The 19252-nt window shown below is 43.4% G+C and overlaps 2 protein-coding genes across 2 annotated transcripts in view; both read right to left on the bottom strand.

The window, feature by feature from the left end:
• Positions 1-1773, bottom strand: part of DIAPH1 (diaphanous related formin 1) — a 95794-nt gene extending 94021 nt beyond the window's left edge. The window contains exon 1 of the mRNA XM_081303271.1: positions 1395-1773. Within this exon, the coding sequence (XP_081159397.1) occupies positions 1395-1511 (117 nt within the window). The 5' untranslated portion in view covers positions 1512-1773. The remainder of the gene's footprint in view (positions 1-1394) is intronic.
• A 1672-nt stretch (positions 1774-3445) lies between these two features.
• HDAC3 (histone deacetylase 3) lies at positions 3446-19208 on the bottom strand. Its single transcript, XM_081297129.1, has 15 exons — positions 19093-19208; positions 18904-18986; positions 17403-17545; positions 11391-11472; positions 11209-11265; positions 11036-11091; positions 10524-10657; positions 10075-10155; positions 9637-9710; positions 9412-9476; positions 8139-8228; positions 7951-8009; positions 7592-7671; positions 7125-7282; positions 3446-4079 (listed from the first exon to the last, which is right to left on the bottom strand). The coding sequence occupies exons 1-15, from the start codon at positions 19145-19147 to the stop codon at positions 4010-4012; spliced, it is 1287 nt and encodes a 428-aa protein (XP_081153255.1). The 5' UTR covers positions 19148-19208; the 3' UTR covers positions 3446-4009.
• Between the last annotated feature and the right edge of the window lie 44 nt (positions 19209-19252).

The following is a 19252-nucleotide window of genomic DNA, read 5'->3' as shown; positions in this document are numbered from 1 at the left end:
ACTGACAGCCTGGACATCACTGTAAAGGATAGTATAGGAGCACCTGGTCTTGCTAGAAATAGGTGGGAAGAAATGAGTCATTATTTTAATTTTGTTTAGTACACTCAGCATCCCAACCCTCTAGGTCACAAAACATTTTCTTCCTGTTTCCATCACTTTATTAGTTTTCTTTCCAAACTTGTGAAGTTGAACTAGAATATTGGGGGAGGGGGCCTAAGAGAAAGCAAGAGGTAAAAATGATAAGTCCTTTGGTTGGTAGAAAAAGACAATAGGGTTGGGGCATTAAGTACCTGGAAGTAAATAACTAGCAAATGATTAATAGCTAGACTCCCTCTCTTGGACAATGTTCAGTATCTTTCAAAGCTTTCATAGTAAAAAAATAGACAAGTAGCTCCCTGGAGGAGGCAGTAAGAAATTAGAATTTAGGATGAACAAAGGTAATAAAATAATGATAGGGCTACATGAATAGCAATATTCCCTCAGACTCAGATTGGAAGTAATTGACACCTGAGGAAAGCTACACTACAGTTAGGAAATGGGATGGCAGTAGCCTTGGGGCATAAAACGTGACAGAAGAGGAGTTGAGGAGATGGTTATCATAGGAAACGTATAAAAAGCAATTCGATTACTCACAAACTTCTTGGACTTGAAATCTAATTTCCTCCCCGCGGAGGAGGTTTATCACCATTCTGGGTTAAGAAGGGCATAATCCTGAGAAGTTCTAACCCCGTGAAAAGTGATAAGCAACAGGGCAGAGACAGGTTCTCTGAATGGAGAAATACTGAAAAGCCAATTATCGTCATGCCCCAATGACCACAGGACCTGGGCAGGAACTCATTCCTGTAATCACAAGGACAAATGTCCAAGGGAGGAGGAGAGGTAGGGCCCAAGTCAGGTAACATTCTTGAGGGGAAGGATTATCAGGTGACACCGGGCTGAAGGCCCTGAGGGGGACGAGATGGGAGGAAAGTTAGCAGGTGAACGGGATCAATTATGGGAAAGGAAGTGACCTTTAGGAGAAGGAAATAAGATAACACCAAAAAGGGGGTAAGGGCGAGAAGAGAAAATGGACCCAGAGAGGGGACCAAAAAGAGAAGGTATGTTTGGGTTCTAGGGGCAGACGAAAGAAAGTGGAGCCGCTGGGGGCTGAGAGAGTGAGGGCCGAGGAGTAAGGGAAGCCCCGAGGTTGCCGGGGCAAGAGCCAGGTGGGACGCCGGAGCTTCCAAAGTCCCGGAGGGGGAGGATGCCAGGCTGTGGAGCCAAGGACCAAGCAGAACGAGGAAAGGAGGTGCGGGGGCGGACCCCTGGGGACCGACCGGAGCCCCTGGGGTCTCTGGAGTCCAGAGGGCGGCTATCAGGCCGGGCTGAGGGACCTGGGTGGGAGGGACACTCACGAATTTCTTGGATTTGCCGCCGTCGCCGCCCGTCGCAGGCAGCTCATCCGGGCTCCGGCCCTTCTTCTTGTCTCGGGTCCCGCGTCCGGGCCCCAGGGCCCCGCCGGACGGCTCCATGTCCTGATTCGCGCTCACCAGTGACCCTGTACCTACGCCGCTCCCGCCCGGCTGCTCCACGCCAGTCGCCGCCGCCGCCCAGCAGCTCCTCAGCCGGCCGCCGCGCCCCGCCTCATTAGCATGCCGAGCTGCGCGCGCCTCATGAATATACAACGGTGACGCCTCGCTCCCGCCCCCCTGCCCCACTTCCGCCCGGACCCGCAGCCCCTACCAATGGGGGCAGGGAGGGGGGTGAGGGAAGCCGCGGAAGCGCGCTACCTGCCCGGCGGGCCTAACCATTTGGACCCACGTGGGGGGGGCGGGGTGTTAGCGAGTGGGCGGTGCAGCTCTGGCGCCTGCAACTGGGAGCACCGCCCTCTGGCGGTTGGAGCGGCTCAGGCCTCTTCGCTCCCACGCAGCGCCCACGTGGCCATAAAAACCTAGACCCTTCATACATCCCGTACCAGAGTATTATCTATTATCTGAACAAAAAAATCACGAAACCATTAGACTGGCAGAAAATTTGGTGCTGGGCGCTCTAGGATAACCCAGTTTTCAACGTGTTCAGTAAACATGGAGCAAGCATATGAAAAAAAAAAAAAATTAAACCAAAAGCTACCATTTATTGAAGGCCATGTACCAAAAACAAGGCGTGGTCCGCTCAATGCTGGACTCCTAACTAGATTAGTTCTGGAGTTAGAATTTCCCAGTTATGAATCCCAGGTAGGGATTATGTTTCTAATGTGTACAAACTAATTATCACCAATAGCCTAAGCAGTAATAATGGACTTAGCTAAATGCACGTTCCTTGCCAGGCACTATGCAAAATATTACAAACCTTTTCTTACTGAGCACTCACAATCTCATGTGAAAAGTTCCATTGGTCTCACCGTTTTACAGATAAGAAATTTGGATTGGGGGGAGTTAAAATAACTTGATTAAGCACACATAATTAGCAAAAAAATTTAAGCCCAGATTAATCTGTCAAGCCCTGTGTTTAACCAGGATTCCCCACTGGCATAAATCAAACATTCCTTAAAGAATGATGTTCTCCAACAGTATGTTCTTTGCCCTTAGCATGATTTTCTCCCTCAGCAATTTCATCCATTCTCCAACTACATCTGTCTTGTGTGTGAAAAGTACATGGCACCCTGTGGGCCCTCAAAGTATGGAGTGAATATTCTTGACCACAGCAGACAAAAGATTTTAAGTGCACATTCATGGAGGGCAGTGACTTACTAGGGTCCCCAGTGCTTAGAGTATGGCTTGGTAATACCAGACTCTGCTAAGCAGGTTGCTCCTCAATCTAGCCTTCATCTCCCTTGTGCTCTAGACCTAATTGCCTGGTAGAAAGTTGCACAGAGCTGTCCAGACCATACTTCAAACTCAGTTTGTCCAAAACAGTTTAAAAACTACTTTATAAGCGAACATGGTGGGCAACAGACTGAAAGGACTGAGGGAGTGACCCATCTACCACTTCTCTTTCTTGTACCACTGTCAATGTGTGCTAAATTTACCACATTTCTTACTGACTGTAAACTCCTCCAGAGAAGGGTCTATGTTTGCAGCATTTACAGTATCTAGTAATGTTTTTCACAAAGACAGTTAATGAGCAACTTTTTAATATTTAGCACTGTGTTAAGACTTACCATGTTTCATCTCAGTTTATCTTCACCAACAAGCATGAGCAGGCCAATCACCTACGTTAACAAACCTGAAGTCACCTTCTTTGCCATCTCAAGCTAGTTATCTGCCCAAGTTTGTCTAACTCTCCACCAAAATGTTCTATTAACTCCCTATATACAAGTAAAATAATCCATGTAGAATATATACACAGGACCTAACATAGGGTACTGAATAAATGTTAACTATGATTTTTATTATATGCATCATCACCCCATTTCCCTTTCCCTTCAAAAATAATTAGCAAGAATTAATATTCCCAGAAAGGTACAAAAAATACCAACTTGGTTTATTGGATTAAAAACAGTGGTAAAATGGACATAAAACCAAAAGTTAGACAGGACATGTTCATATCCTCCCCTACACAAAACCATACTTCCCATTGTCTATAGTTAAGATGTTAGGGAGCCAGAGCCCCCACCACCCAAAACCCTCACCCTTTGCTTGTCCTGGAAGTAAGGCCTGCAGTAGAACCCAAAGGAGAAGGATGTTAGAGACAACCTCAGTCCTCTCTACCCCTTCATCCCTGAGTCTCTGGGTTGGAGGGAAGCAGGGAAGGAATAAGGGGCCGGAAGGGTTGGGGACTGGCTACTAGGGTCTACTGCCCAGAATGTCCCAAAGCCAGTTATACTTCCCTATCTCATCCCTAATAAGTACCATTGTCAGGCTGTGGGAGAGAAAGGAAAAGGGGATAGATGGTTCTAGAACCACATGTGATCTCCAAACCCTTCCTCAGAGTTAGCCTCAGGTTCCCAGACTAGGGAAGCACACCTTTTCCCTTCCCACCAACAAGGCATGAAAAAGAATTCCTTGAGACATAGCATTCCAAGACGCTCTTAAATTTCCACGTCGCTTTCCTTGTCATTATCGTGGTCTCCATCATAGAATTCATTGGGTGCCTCTGGCCTGAAAAGCAAGGGCAGACAGATCAGAACCCTGCTCTACAACTTTCCAGCACCCTCTCCAGAGCCATTACTCAGGGTCTCTGGGAATTCCTCTCCTCCTTTTGGTAGAGAATGATTGCTATGCATTCATCCACTCACATATTCAATAAACATTTATGGCGAATACTCTGTGCCAGGCATGTGTCAGAGGCTTATAGCAGATAATTAGCCAGACCAGGCTTTCATCCATCATGAAAAAGCTTACCTAATAAATGAGACCAAAGATTTAGTAAATAATATAATTTCAGGTGGTGGAGAACATTATGAAAAAAAAAAAAAAAAGAAAGAAAGTAACATGACTGTGAGTGATAAGAGGAAAATGGTAAATTCCAGACAGGATTTTTAGGGGAAATTATTTTAAGAATGAAAGCCTGAAGTTTGGGAAGCCAAGAAAACATCTCAGGAAAACTGTTCCAAGCCTCATAAGGTAGAAAAAAACTGGTATATTTTAATATAACAAGGAGGCCATGATGGCTGGGCGTTGTGTCATGAAGGAGAGTAGTTACAGATAAGATCACGGATGGAAGTCAGGATCAGCACACAGGGCCTTTTTAAGCCAGAAGTGGAGGACTGACTTAAACCTACACTGAGAGAAGGGATGTGAAAGAAACACAGGGCCCAGTAAATACTCAATACTGATTTCTTTCTTTTTCAAAAACTATTCTCTGAGAGAAAACTGAGTCATCAAAGAGTAGCTGAGGGAATAAGTCAGTTAAGGCTCTATCTACTTGAGCCACAGGTCAGTTATCTCACAACAAGGATAAAAGTTGTGGGGTCACAAGCTTAGATTTGTATCTTAACTGGCTTTATGACCCCAGGAACATTATTTAACCTCTCTGAGACTTAAGACTCCTCCTCAGGTAATCTGAGGATAAGAGCTACTCTTAGCATTGTCCGATGGCACCAGAACAATGACATGATATGTATGTTGTACTATAAAGCACCTAGTATTGAGTCTGGTGCTTGGCAAAGCCACAGAAGTGGCAACTCTTATTATTACTACTCTGCAAGTCATATGCAAGTTGGAGTTATAGGATCAAAGAAGAACCAGAACTCAGTGGGTGGTCTGACAGGGAGGTAGGGCTTAGGAACAGGAAGAAAGGCCTGAGGCTTCTGCTGACTGTTGAAAGGGTGTGGTATAATGTGCAGACTAGACCCAGATGTCAGTCTGTTACTATTGATGAAAAAGCCAAACTTTGACAAAAGGAAGAAATTAAAAACAGGTTTTGCCAAACCAAATCAGACACTGAAAATCAATTTCCAGAAGTCAAGCTTTAGAAACCTAGAAAAACTGAGAAGGAGATGACTCAAAAGCTCTGAGGCCAGATGTTTCCCAACCCAGGCCAGGCAATAAGGGGGTTTTCATAGAGGAGGGAAGATGGACAGGTCCTAAGGGTTAGAGTAGTAAAGTCCATGTCCAAAGGACAGAGACGCTGGCTTGAACTCTGATTATGAGTTGTGAATGTGAGAAGCAGACTCTAGAAGGGTCTGAGAAGCTCACCAGACTGCAGCAGAGCAAGCTTCAACTTCTAACACTGAACAGGAGCAGGACTGGGTATCCTGCAAATGTCCAGCTGTGGTTGGTTATTCCTCAATATTGTAAGGAAATCTGTTCTCCACAAGTGCATCTGGTTTTGCACTTCTGGGTTCTCTTGTTTTTTCCCTTCATTTTTCAGAAAAGTTTGTTTTGATATTTTAAAAACAATTTCTATCCTCACCGTCCCCTATTCATTCTATCTATAAATATTTCAGTATGTATCTCAGAAAGACAAAAGCTTTTTTTGAAAAAAACAGAACCACTATTCTCAAACCTGAAAAAAAATTGAACAGAAATCAAACAACATTAAAGAGCAATATGCAGGCAGTGACCTGTCCAGCCAACCCAGAAGGAAAGACTAAAATGCTGGCAAGAATGTAAATTCTAAAGACTTTTTGGAGGGCTGGGGATACAGCTCAGTTGGTAGAGTGCTCGCCTCACATGCACAAGGCCCTAGGTTCAATCCCCAGTACCACACATACACAAAAAAAGACTTTTTGGAAGGCAATGTGACAGCATATACAAATGATTTTTCTGCATTCAACCTTTGACCTAATAACAACAATTCTAGGAATCTAACTCATTTAAACAAGCATGCAAATATGTATACATAAGGGGACTCATTGCCACCCTCTTTATTACCATAATAGCAAAAAAAGGGGGGATTATGTAAATTAATGTAACTGTCCATCAATGGTAGTTAGTTAAATTAGGTTATATCCACACAATGGAATATTATACAGCTGATAAAATACAAAAACAGATCCATATCACTAACAAAAAGATATGATATCTTATTTTAAAAAAAGACAAGTTTAAGTTTAGAGCCACATGTACAGAATGTTTCCATTTAGACTAACAAAAATCAAAAGCCCCACAAATAGCAAACTCTATGAATGAATATATGTTCACAGTATATATGCATTAGAAATATACTTGTAATTTACAGAAAAAAAGGTCTATCTAAAAAAGATATAAATCAAACTATTAATGGTAGTTACTTCTGTAGAATGGGTCTGGGATTATGTGAATGTAAACGTAACCTACTTTGATGTTGTTTATAATTGGGGGGGAGGGTGCCGGGGATTGAACTCAGGGGCACTCAACCACTTAGCCACATCCCCAGCCATATTTTGTATTTTATTTAGAGACAGGGTCTCACTGAGTTGCTAAGCACCTCACTCTTGCTGAGGCTGGCTTTGAACTCACAATTCTCCTGCCTCAGCCTCCCCAGCTGCTGAGATTATAGGTATGCACCTAGCTAGATGCTGTTTATAATTTTTACAATAAATATGTTACTTTGTCACTGAAAACTGCAAACAAAAAAATAAAAAAAGAGTAGGGGAATTGTACTGACTTAAAGGCAGTAAACCAGGGACAAGAAAGCCAGTGCCTTCCAATTTACTTTTCTCTTGTAAGCCTCCCCTGCAAGCCTGCTGGAATGTCCCACTCTCAAGTCCCTGCCCAGACCTGCTGTAGTTCTCCTCAGGACCCCTCTCCTCTGCGTCAGCCTCATCAGTCCTGTCATATGTCAGGAGATCAGCAGGCACATCATGAATCTGGACACTAGGTGCATGGTTCAGCATCTTCAGGTTTTCAAAGATTGTCTGGCGGATCTGGTCCAGATACTGATTGAAGAGGAAGAATAGAAAGTGAGTGGCTCCTAGTGACTCCCAGAGCATCCACCCTTCTAGCGACCTTCTGCTCCTAATGTCCTGGTTTTCATCTCAGTAGTATTTCTATTTCAGATCTCCCAACTGATACCTGTCCCTTCCCACCAACCCTGACTACCTCTACACTATCCCAGGCTGTCTCCTAGCTGGTAGCAGGGACAGTGACAGCTTAGAACTCCCCCATCTTTGATTTCTCCCACTTCCTACATCCTAGACCTCTCCTGGGCTCCCCCATCTTGTGCATGGCTTCTCCGAGTGGCTGACCTGGCGTGAGTTCTGATTCTCAATGCGGGTGCTGACGTCTGGATGGAGTGTGAAGTCAGGGGCAAAGTACTCGAAGTATTCTTGGGGAGGGAGGTGGGGAGGAGAGGGGATGAGAAGAGGGGATTAGCCAGAAAACATGGTTCAGACCAAGACACGCAGGTCCCAAGACTTTCCAGTCCCTCCCTTCCCATCCAGACCCCTACAAAATAGCTGCCCAGTCTTTTCCTTGTTCTTGGCCCAGAGATTTCGTCTGCAGAGCTTTGAGAGTGTAAAATTTCCTGTCTGCTTTCAAATCGGATCATTCTTAGGGCTGGTGAAAAGAGCCTTCCTGTTATGGAGGTGTTGTGGGTGGTCCTTACCACTATAGGGAAGCTCCTCACTAATGGCCTCTTCTACCAGCAGCGATGTCTCATATGTCCTGAAACCAACCAGCAGAGTGGGGTAAGCTGACTAAGTAGGCTGAAAGGCCCACCTGGCCATATCCCATTGTGGGAGCCCCTAGCTTACCCCACAATGCAAGAACAGGAAAATCAGGGAGGGTACTCACCAGCAGCGGGCAACATTTCGGACAGTATAGCCTCCACCACCCAACACCAGTAGCGGGATATTAAAGCTCTTGACATATTCAACACATTCCCTGTTAAAAGGAACCAGAAGAATGGGTGGAGCCAAGGACTACACCTCTAGATATTACTTGGAAAGGGCAACAGGGAATCGTAAGTGTTCTTCAGTTTGGTCTAGGTAGTGGAATTCATTAAGTTATACTGTTGGAATTTGTGTACTATATTTTGTGTCTCAGTGAAAATTTTAAAATAAAGTGCACCCTCAAAAATAAAGAAATAAAATACTTCTGTCCTGCTCAACACTCTCCTTGGCATCCTACCTGTTAATCAACTATACTTATCAATATACAGCCAGTATGTCAGTTCTGGCCTTCAGAATATAACCCTAACCCCCTACAACTCTCTGTCACCACCTCTTCCACTTCAGTTTGGGCACCAAATCTCTGGCCTAGACAATGCCAGTAACTTCCTAACTGGTCTTTCCACTACCAATCTTGTCTCATCACTCCACCCCAAAACTCAGCACAGTCACTTTAAAATACATTGGATTATGTAACTTCCCTGCTTATATATCCTTCAACAGTTGCCCTCCATCACTGGACCACCTTCAAACTCCTTACCAGAGTCCAGAGGCCCTGTACAATCTCACCATGGCCAATTTCTAGGACCTCAACTCGATCTACCTCCAGCTTGGTCCCTGTGTTCTGGCCTCACTCGTTTTATTTCATTTCCTTCACCACATCAGTTCTTCCCAGCCTCAGAGTCTTTTGTAAGCATAACTCACTGCCTGAGACAGGCTTCTCTCTGCTTCTCTTGTGGCTCACTCGGTCTTAGCCTCCAGCTCTCCGCTCTTGTTTTACCTCCACAGAAAACCCATTCCAAATCATGCCAAAGGAGATTCCCTACTGTTAACCTCTGTCCCAGCTTTCTATTTTTTTCCTCTATAGGATTTATAGCAATCTACTTATTTTTTGTTTGCTTCCTACTCTAAACTGTAAACTCTGTGGGCATTTTATCATTCCATCCCCATCATCTAATACAATGCCTGGAACACAATCAGTCCTTAATAAAAACCTACTGTGAATGAATGACCATCTAGAAGATCCTATTTAAGGTGACATTTCCTAGTTCAAGTACAACTTATAGATTACTTTTGATTCGCAGAAGAAATGAGGCCCATCTTTAACTATTCCTATTCCATTTAGTAAAGCCCAAAGCTACTTGTAAAACCTGGGGAAGAAGAAGGGCAAGTCTCACCCATGCCCTCGGATACTGAGGTTGAAGCAGCCCAATCGATCACAGCCCAGAGAGTCAGCTCCACACTGCAAAAGCAAAATGCCAGGCAGCTGCAGTGACACAACTGATCAGAACATCACAGATATCTTCCACATCCCTTCCCTCACCAACCTAGGGACCTTCCTCTTTCCCGCTCTCTTCCCTCAAGCCCAGGTGAGCCCTCCTAGCAGGCACTGACAGCATTACCTGGAGCACAATGCAGGTGGGTTGGTAGAAGTCCACCACCTGGTTGATGACCGGCTGGAAAAGGTGCTTGTAACCTGGGAGAGGGCCAAAGATGGGCACCTGGCACCCCAAGGGGATGGGGAGACAGGGAACAAAAGGAAAAAGGGGGTTGAGAGAGCATGTAGCCCAGGAAAGGGGCAAGCCAAAGAACCAAACCATTGGTTCTAAACTCAGGAGTACCAGACTGCTATGAGTGACTGATGAAAGCTAATGACCCTTATCATTAAGTGTGCATACATATGATATTTTGCATACAATTTCCAGGGGTTCTTGGTCCCTTTGAAGGCCATTCATCCTTAAGGATACCTGGCCCAATAGCAGACAACACCAGGCAGAAGAGATTAATTAAAAGAGAGAAAGAAGGGGCAGAGCGCACAGGGAGAAGACAACAGTACTTACTCTGATCATCAATGCCATCCCGCAAGGGCACATTGAGACAATAGTAGCGGCCACTCTCTGCTCCAACTTCATACATGTCACCTATAGGGAAGTGGGTAGTGGGAGCCATGCATGGGAAGCACTTGCAACTTAGATGCTCTGTCAATGAACCTCCACCAGACTCCCTAGATCCACTGTTTCTTGCAGTTTGTAAGTCATTCAATGATTTTTTTTTTTTTAAATAACTACCATGAGCCAAGCTGCATACTAGGCACAGCGGATACAGCAATAAATAGAATAATGAAATCCTACCAAGCTTATATTCTTCCTCACAATGAAAAAGGAGACAGTAAACAAATATCTTTAAAAAACACACACACATTAAATATAAATAGCAATGAGTGCTCTAGGAATCAGTCATGCTGAAGAACTGACAGATGTAAAGGGAACAGTAATTCATGTTCTTGTACCTGTACCAGGGAAGAAGTAATTTCCGTATTTGTGGAAAGACACCGTCATGACCCTGTCAGTGAGGTAGAAGGCTTCCTGAACGCCATCTCCATGGTGGATGTCAATATCAATATAGAGCACGCGAGGGTGGTACCTGGGGTAAGGGCAAAGCCAGGGTCTAAGGTAGAGGCGAACCCCAATCCATTCCTCCCAAACATAGGGTCTGGAATCATTTAAAGTCTGCCAAGTCACCTGAAACCTAATACCACCAGTTTTCTAAGGGTAACCCTGGGGATCCAGCCTGGAGGCTAGAGGCAGGGACAGGAGAGGGGTGTACAGAAAGGGCTGAAATTTGAGCAGGCAGCAGGCAATATGCAGCAGAGCAGAGGAAGACGCAGCCTAAGAAAAGCATCAAGAACTTGGGAGAAGCTAGTGGTGAAGGAGAGAGGTCAGGGTCAGGGTCAGGGCTGTCTGAGGGACCTCCTTGGTTGAGATCCTCTTAAGTGCCCCCATCTCCTCCTGGGCTACTTACTTGAGCAGCTCCAGGATGCCGATTACAATGTCGTTGACATAGCAAAAGCCAGAGGCCTATAGCAAGACAGTGGTCTTTTAAATAGAGAAACAATCCCTCCGTTTGCCCCCCACTGTCATCCTGACTGCCTACCCTAGGGTAGCCACTGTCTTCCCCATCACATCCTCACTCACCTCAAACTTCTTGGCATGGTGCAGACCACCAGCCCAGTTAATGGCAATATCGCAGATCTGAAAGACAAACACCCAACTCACAGTCCTCTTCTGCCCACCCCTGAAGCTGGGAGCCCAGGGTCAGGGTAAAGCACTGAGTCTACAAACCCATAGGAAAGAAACAAGAACTGGGAATACATCACCTTGTTGTTCAGCTGGGTTGCTCCTTGGAGGGATGCACCTGTGTAACGGGAGCAGAACTCAAAGAGCCCGGGAAACACTGGGCTGCAGGGAATAGGAGTGGGTTAGAACACTTGTGCCTCTGTCCTGCCCTGCGCCCTGTTACACTCCCTCCTTACCCCAAACTCCTCCAATCTCCATTTTCTGATAGCCCTCTCGCCCCTTCCTAAACACCTGATTATCTACAAATGTATTCAACAAATGCCAAGCCCTGTGTAAAGCACAAGATGGGAAAGAAAGAAGCTTTTAAATGTTAGGGAGTTTGTCCCTAGCTGGGAGAGAAGCAAATAGCTTCTAGGTTATTTGTGTGTGTGTGTGCCAGGAATTGAACCCAGGGTTGCTTAACCACTGAACCACATCCCCAGCCCTTTTTTAATTTGAGACAGGGTCTTGATAAGTTGCTGAGGGCCTCACTAATTGCTGAGGATGACTTTAAACTTGTGATCCTCCTGCCTTGCCCTCCTTGGTCCCTGGGATTATAGGCGTGCATGACCATGCCCAGCTCAGCATCTAGGTTCTTAAGTATAAAGGAAAAAGGAAATAAGTTGCCAGGTGCAATGGTGCATGCCTGTAATCACAGCAGCTCAGGAAGATGAGACAGGAGGATGGCAAATTCAAAGCCAGTTTTAACAATGCTGAGGCACTAAGCAACTAAGTGAGACCCTGTCTCTAAATAAAATACAAAATAGGGTTGGGGAATGTGGCTCAGTGATTGAGTGCTCCTGAGTTCAATCCCCAGTACCCCAAAATAAAAAGGAAACAAGTTGAGATAAAACATGAATTCTATTTTTTTTCTTAAAAGTCTTCTATAGGTACCACACTCTAACATAATGTTCAATAGTAGCCTTGACAGTCAACCATTTTAAAGAAAGAATTATATTCCTACATACGCAAAATACTACTACTAATAAGATAAACCATGGAAAGTTTTTAGCACGTTTTATGGCACTATAAGCCACATGTTAGCTAAAATGATTGCTATCTTCATTCTTCATATAAAGAAAAGGATTGAACCCAAATACAAAAGGCTACATACCGTGACTCATTTATATAACATTCTGGAAAAGGCAAAATAGGATAGAGTCAGATCAGTGGTGCCTGGAGCTGAGGTGGAGAGAAGACATTGATGATAAAAGGGTATGAGGGATCTTTGTGGGGTAAGCGAGATAACCTGAATCTTGAGACATTCTAAACTCTCAAGATGTTACACACAAAAAAGGTGAATTTTACTGTATGTAAATTATACCTTCATTAACCATCACTTAAAAAAATAAAATAACGAAATGCCTTTAAAAAACCCTAGTTTGGAGAATCACAGCCCTTGGGACCGGAGTCCCCTGTGTTTCTCCTTTGCTGGCAAGGCAATAAAACCATTTTTCTTTTCTTAAAATAAATAAATAAATAAAATAAAGATTTTTAAAAATCCCTAGTTTGGATTTTTTAAGGTCAGTGGTGGAGACTGATCCTAGCATGTATAAGGCTATAAGTTTCATGCCCAGCACCAAAAAAAAAAAAAAAAAAAAAAAAAAAAAAAAACCCTAGTTTTAGGTATCCAAGAAAATAGTTCAACTGCCACATTTAACCATGTGAAAAACAGAATGTAGGGAGTTTTATAATTTCTCAAGGGTTTGGAAATAATTAGTGTTTGATACTTAAAAAACTAGTAAATAAAAAAGCAACGAAATTATTAGCTTCAGGAAAAACAAAGTTGTATACGAAAATAAATTAATTATTACTATTTGGTTCTAAAACAAATGAATAGTAGTTATGATAAAGTAAACAGAATAGTGACTGATTGAAAATTATGATATAGCTACATTATGAACCTGGGAGAAGCCAGTATGATGGTATGAGAAGACAGAATGCCCATATCCATACGATCAGCTTATAGACGATGTCTAAAAATTGATAAAGGAAGAAATATTGACAAGAAGTAATATAGTAGGGGAGTATAATTATAAGCCCAGATTTATAAGCCAGACAGCTAGTAATGTTGGGCAAATTGTTTAGCCTTTCTGTGTCTCAATGTCCTTATCCTTAAAAAGGAGATAATAATAAACCCTGCCATATACTTATTGAAACTAAATAGCTACAAAGCATCTAAAATAGTACCTAGTGTATTAAGTATTACCTAAATATTACAGATCAGTAGCAGTAAATTTATTATATCATTTAGAAATCCAAAGATAAGAAAAAATATGCGAGCTGAAAGTGGCTGCCATGGGGACAGAGATTTATGCACAGGAGGAATAGGTCTGGGATTGCTTTTTTTAAAAATCCCATTAAAAACCTCATAAAGGGGCTGGGGTTGTGGCTCAGTGGTAGGGTGCTCGCCTAGCATGCATGAGGCACTGGGTTCGATCCTTTGCGCCACATAAGTGTAAAATAAAGATATTGTGTCCACTTAAAACTTAAGAATATTAAAAAAAAATCCTCACAGAGGCCTAGGGTTGTCAGCAGTACAGCACTCACCTAGCACATAAAAGGCACTGTATTTGATCCTCAGCACCATATACAAATAAATAAATAAAATAAAGGTATCGTGTCCAACCAGAACTAAAAAAAAAAAAAAAAAACTCATAAAAGCTGGGTGTGGTGATGCAAATCTGTAATCCCAGAGGCTCAGGAGGTAGGGCAGAAGGATCACAAATTCAAAACCAGACTCAGCAACTTAGCAAGACCCTGTCTCTAAATAAAATATAAAAAAGGCTTGGGGATGTGGCTCGGTAGCTCAGTGATTAAGCACCCCTAGGTTTAATCCCCAGACTAAACAATAACAACAACAAAAAAGAACCTGTACTGGCTGGGTGTGATGGTGTGTACCTATAATCTGTGACTCAGGAGGCTGAGGCAGGAAGATCACAAATTTGAGCCCAACTTTGGTAATTTAACAAGACTCTCAGCAACTTAGCAAGACCCCATTTCAGTAAATAAATAAATAATTGAGTGTGTAGCTCAGTAGTAAAGCATCCCTGGGCTTAAGTCCCAGTACACGTATACACACACATATAAACACACACACACACAAAAGCCTTGTAAATAAATTTGGCTATTTATATTAGATTAGATTACTTTTTAAACTATCACAAATTAATTAAAGGAAAATAAAAAGGAGCAGGACATGGTGGTGTGTGCTTATAATTCCAGTGACTTGGGAGGATGAGACAGCAGGATCACCAATTCAAGGTCAGCCTGGGCAATTTAGCAAGAACCTATCTCAAAGTAAAAAATACAAAGGGCTGGGAGTTTAGCTTGGTGGTAGAGTGCCCCTGGGTTCAATTTCCAGAACCACACACATAAAAAAAAAAAAAAGAAGGAAAATTCCTGATTCTCCTCTGAAACATAGACAAGCATAGCTATAGTTTAAATTTGACAGAACAACTGAAACCCAGAGGTAGATGCCCTAACTATGCAAAGAGCATATACAGGTTTCCTGCTGTAGCCTAAAGTCTGATTCCACATTCCCAGATCTAGAAAATGAACTCGGGAATAGCAGCAGGAACAACAACAACAAAAAAGAGCTGGGTATGATGGCACAAGCCTATAATCCCAGTGACATAGGAGGCTGATGCAGGAGGATCTCAAGTTCAAGGCCAGCCTCAACAACTTACGGAGGCCCTAAGTAACTCAGTGAGACCTGGTCTCAAAACAAAAAGTTAAAAAGGCTGGGTAGAAATATTACTGTTCTCTATATGGAAAGCAAAATCATTTAAAACTATAATAAAATCATTTAAAACTATAATAAAAAAATTGTTGCCAACAAAAAGGGGGGGCAGGGGGGCAAGGGGGGGTGCTGGGGACATTGCTCAGCAATAAAGTTGAGTACCAAAAATACCATAGTACCAAAAAAAAACAAAAACAAACAACAACAACAACAAAAAAAAACACTAAGAAACTTCCCAAGACAGCATATGACAAAACTAATTAAGCAGGCAGTATGTTCAGGACAGAGCTTTGTGGGCTGGTATGAAGATGTTGTGAAGGCTGAGAAGGCCTTGAAAAAGTTGAACAGGACATCCAAGGACATTCCAGGAAGGGATCCCATGCAGCTGAGTGTGGGAATAAGATTGGGAAGGTGTTCAATGCCAGCAAAAGGAACTGGCCTCTATCTGGCAGCTTGAACTGCATCTATCAATAGGATCTTTCACAGAAATAGATTAGTGGTTCAAAAATCTGGACTCTTAGATTGTGGATGCAGCACCACAAAACAAAAACAAATCTGGGCTCTAGATCTGAATCCTGCCACCATAATTGACCAATTATGTGAAATGTGGTAAGTTACCTAAATTTCCCCAAATCTCCATTTATCTGTGTGAAACATCAGGAAAAGGCCTATTATATCTCCAGGTTGGCATGAGAATTAGAGGATACACTAGGAACCCTCAGCATAATACTAGCAAAATAAGTACTTAATAAATGGTAGCCATTGTAGGAAGCTCTACAGGATCAACAATCTGTAAAACCTATTTATCAAGAAATAAATTCAAGGGGAAGAAGGAAAAGCCACAGACTAAAAGTCTCAAGTCCCATCAATCAAACACAATGCATGGCCCTTGTTTAGATCCTGATATTAATAAACTGTATAAAAATATATGAGATGAGACAATATTTGAATACTGATTGTATATTTGATTATATTGAGGAATTACTATTCATCTTTAGGTATGATTTAGATTTTTTTAAAGTTTCATTTAGAGATAAATAATCTAACACAAGGGGGTACAGATGAAATAAGACTGGCCACTTGCTTATAAGAGCTGAAGCTGGATATGCTGGGCACAGTGGTGCACACCTATAATCCCAGAGGCTCAGGAGGCTGAGGCAGAAGGACTATAAGTTCAAAGCTAACACTGGCAATTTAGCAAGGCCCTAAATAATTTAGTGAGACTCTGTCTCAAAATAAAAAATAAAAATGGCTGGGGATGTAGCTCAGTGGTTGAGTGCCCCTGGGTTCAATTCCCAGTACCAAAAAAGAAAAAAAAAAAAAAAGAGTTGAAGAGGGGTATGGATACATGATGTGATAGATACATGTTCTACTCTACTTTCAGAAATGTTTGAAATTTCCCTTTAAAAAGTTTAAATAGAATTGAGTACATGGTACCTGTTTTGGTTATTATTTTTCATGGACGTATATTAGAGTGTAAGCAAGGATCATGGCTTACTTTCCACCCCCTTCTCCACAGCATCTAACCCTGAGTCATCTACATACGTTACAAGCTTAATGTAAACCTGGTCATGTCAAATCACTCCTTTGCCTTTTAAGACATTTTAATGACTTTCCTCTATTCTAAGAACAAAAACCTCAATTCATAACAGGGCTGTTCAAAAGGCCTCATTTATCTCTTTAGCCTCTAATCAGATTACTTTCCTTTTCATATTCTGTCCGTGGGCTTTTTCTTTCTTTCTTTCTTCCGTTTTTTAATACTGGGGATTGAATCCAGAGGCACTTTACCACTGAGCCACATCTCCAGCCAGAGTCTAATTAATTAGTGCCTCCCTAAGTTGTTGAGGCTGGCCTCAAAGTTGGGATCCTCCTGTCTCAGCCTCCCAAGTCACTAGGATTGCAGGTGCAAGTCACCATGCCCAGCTGCACTTGGGCTTTTTCTGTTCCTCAAATGAGTCATACTTTGTTCTACCACAGACATGTTGTCTCTATTACCCAATATATCCCTTCCCTCGGCTGCCAAACACCTTTCCCCTAATTCCTCTTTTTTTTTCAGATCTAATTTAATATTCAGATTAATATTAAAATTTTGCTGTTATTGTTCATCATTGCATCCCTCACACTTAGTACAGGGCCTGGCCTCAAGTAAATCACCAATAAATATTTACTGAATAAATAAATGAGCGAATGATGATTCACTGACAAGTAGGTCCCCCCCCTCATATCTTCCCAGTGCTATTACAAAACCTCATTGAAGGGCCTCACACCAAAGTGCTTGACATCCCCAAATCCAAGTGTTCCCCTCCCTCACCAGTCATCGCCCACGTTGAAGGCATTAAGGCTCTTGGTGAAGCCCTGCATGTTGGTGGGACTGACTCTCTGCAGAAAATCAATGTAGTCCTCAGAGTGGAAGCGGCACATGTCATGCTGGGAGGCCTGGTATGGCTTGAAGACCTTGGGATGGAGAAACAAGATGAACCTAGCAGGATCATCCCCATTGATGAGGCTGAGACCCGCCACACTGAGCCCAGCCCTGGAGATTGCCCAAAACCTCATACAACAATCCCAATCCTTGTTATTCTATGAGATAAAGGTCAGTGAAGAAAAGAAGCTCCTGTTAATGGTCTTGATAACCACCATGTAAACCACTACTTCTCCTTTCCACCTCCAGCCCAGCCTCTCCTACCTTCTCAACCTTGAACCCTGATTCACCTGCCCTGATCCCTGGATCTCCTATTCCTGGTTCTCTCCATACTCATCTCCCCTGGACTCTGATTCTGCCCTTTGGGTTCTTCATTCTGAAATCAGACATAAGGGATATATAACAATCTTCTAGTTAAAATCCAAGGTGCTAAACCAAAGATTTATCGTCCATGGGGGGGGGGGAGGTTTCATGAACCTCTTTGAAATTTGGGCAAGAAGAAAGAGCTTTTTTTTTCTCCTAGAAAATGCATGCAGGGACACAGAGGCACATAATCTCAAGGGATTCAGAGATGATTGCACTAACAATATCTCAGTCTTTCTACAACCAATCCACTTGTCTGTGCCTCAGAAAAAGCAGAGATCACTCATATTGTTGGCTCATTCCCCTCAAAATACACAAGGGTGAGATCTGTTATTATCTCATTTCACAGCTGTAAATTCCAAGCTGGAGATAAATAGTGTGCATATATATGGGAGATGGAGGATTGGGCAATGATTAAGCCTAACTATGCAGAGATACTATGTAGAGGTACTCTAGGTTGAAAAAGGAATACATAAGGCATCTCCTGTTCTCCACACATATACACATAATTTACCCAAAGGGCTGCAGAGCTGTCCCTAAAGTTCTAGCTCCTAGCAGGTAGTGAGAGGTGGGAGGAGATATATACAAAGATCCAGACCTGCCCATCCCTGAGGCCACAACACTAACCACACCCTAAAAGGCAGGGGGGACCGGGAGTGTAGCTCATAGGTAGAAAGCTTGCTTATTATGCCTAAGGCCCTGATTGGATCTCCCAGGACTGCAAAAATAAATACATAGTACATAAAATAAATTCAGAGAGAAACACATCTGTCTTCAAGAGGGCCTCACACCGCCCTAACCCTACACCAAAGGCTGGTGTGCCTAATGTCAAAGGGTGACTAGCCTAAGGTGAAAATGTAACTCGCATTAACTCAGAAAACGCCCACCCACAAACTCTGCAAACAGGGAGTGCTCCAGGAGACTTCTAACTGCCCCCTACCCTAGGGGCGGGTGCACCTGGTGCATTCGGTCCAATCCACTTATCCCTAAGGCCACAGCACGCTCCCAACCCGCCAGCGGGACTCACGATCATCTTCTTATAGAGACCATAGTGCAGGACCAGGCTATGAGTCAATGCCAGGCGATGGGGCTTCATAGGGTGCCCAGCTCCTGGGGGTGGGGAAAAGAGAGTTGGTCAGTTCTCATCCCTGAAGCTACAGCTCTTGGCTCGAAACCTCTGCGTCCAAGCCCCTAGCGCACAAACCCGTTCCCTCACCGTAGTGGAAGTTGCCCACGTCAGGGTCGTAGAAATAGGCCACGGTCTTGGCCATAGCGCCGGCGGGACCAGGCCCCGCGCCTCCGCAGCCCGCCGGACACCAGCCCCGCCCCCGGCTCGTGCGTACTACGCAAGCACGTAGCCTGCCTCTGCGGAACAG

The sequence above is a fragment of the Spermophilus citellus genome (genome assembly GCF_964194105.1).
Source record: "Spermophilus citellus genome assembly, chromosome: 1".
Lineage (NCBI taxonomy): Eukaryota > Metazoa > Chordata > Mammalia > Rodentia > Sciuridae > Spermophilus > Spermophilus citellus.
This window is presented reverse-complemented; position numbering and strand designations above follow the sequence as displayed.

Coding starts and splice junctions, on each gene's coding strand:
- HDAC3 (XM_081297129.1), bottom strand. CDS start 19,147: ATGGCCAAGACCGTGGCCTATTTCTACGACCCTGACGTGGGCAACTTC. Junction 8,229..9,411: donor CTCAGTATCCGAGGGCATGG/GTGAGACTTGCC, acceptor TCCTTTTAACAG/GGAATGTGTTGAATATGTCA. Junction 7,283..7,591: donor AGAATCAGAACTCACGCCAG/GTCAGCCACTCG, acceptor CTCTTCAATCAG/TATCTGGACCAGATCCGCCA.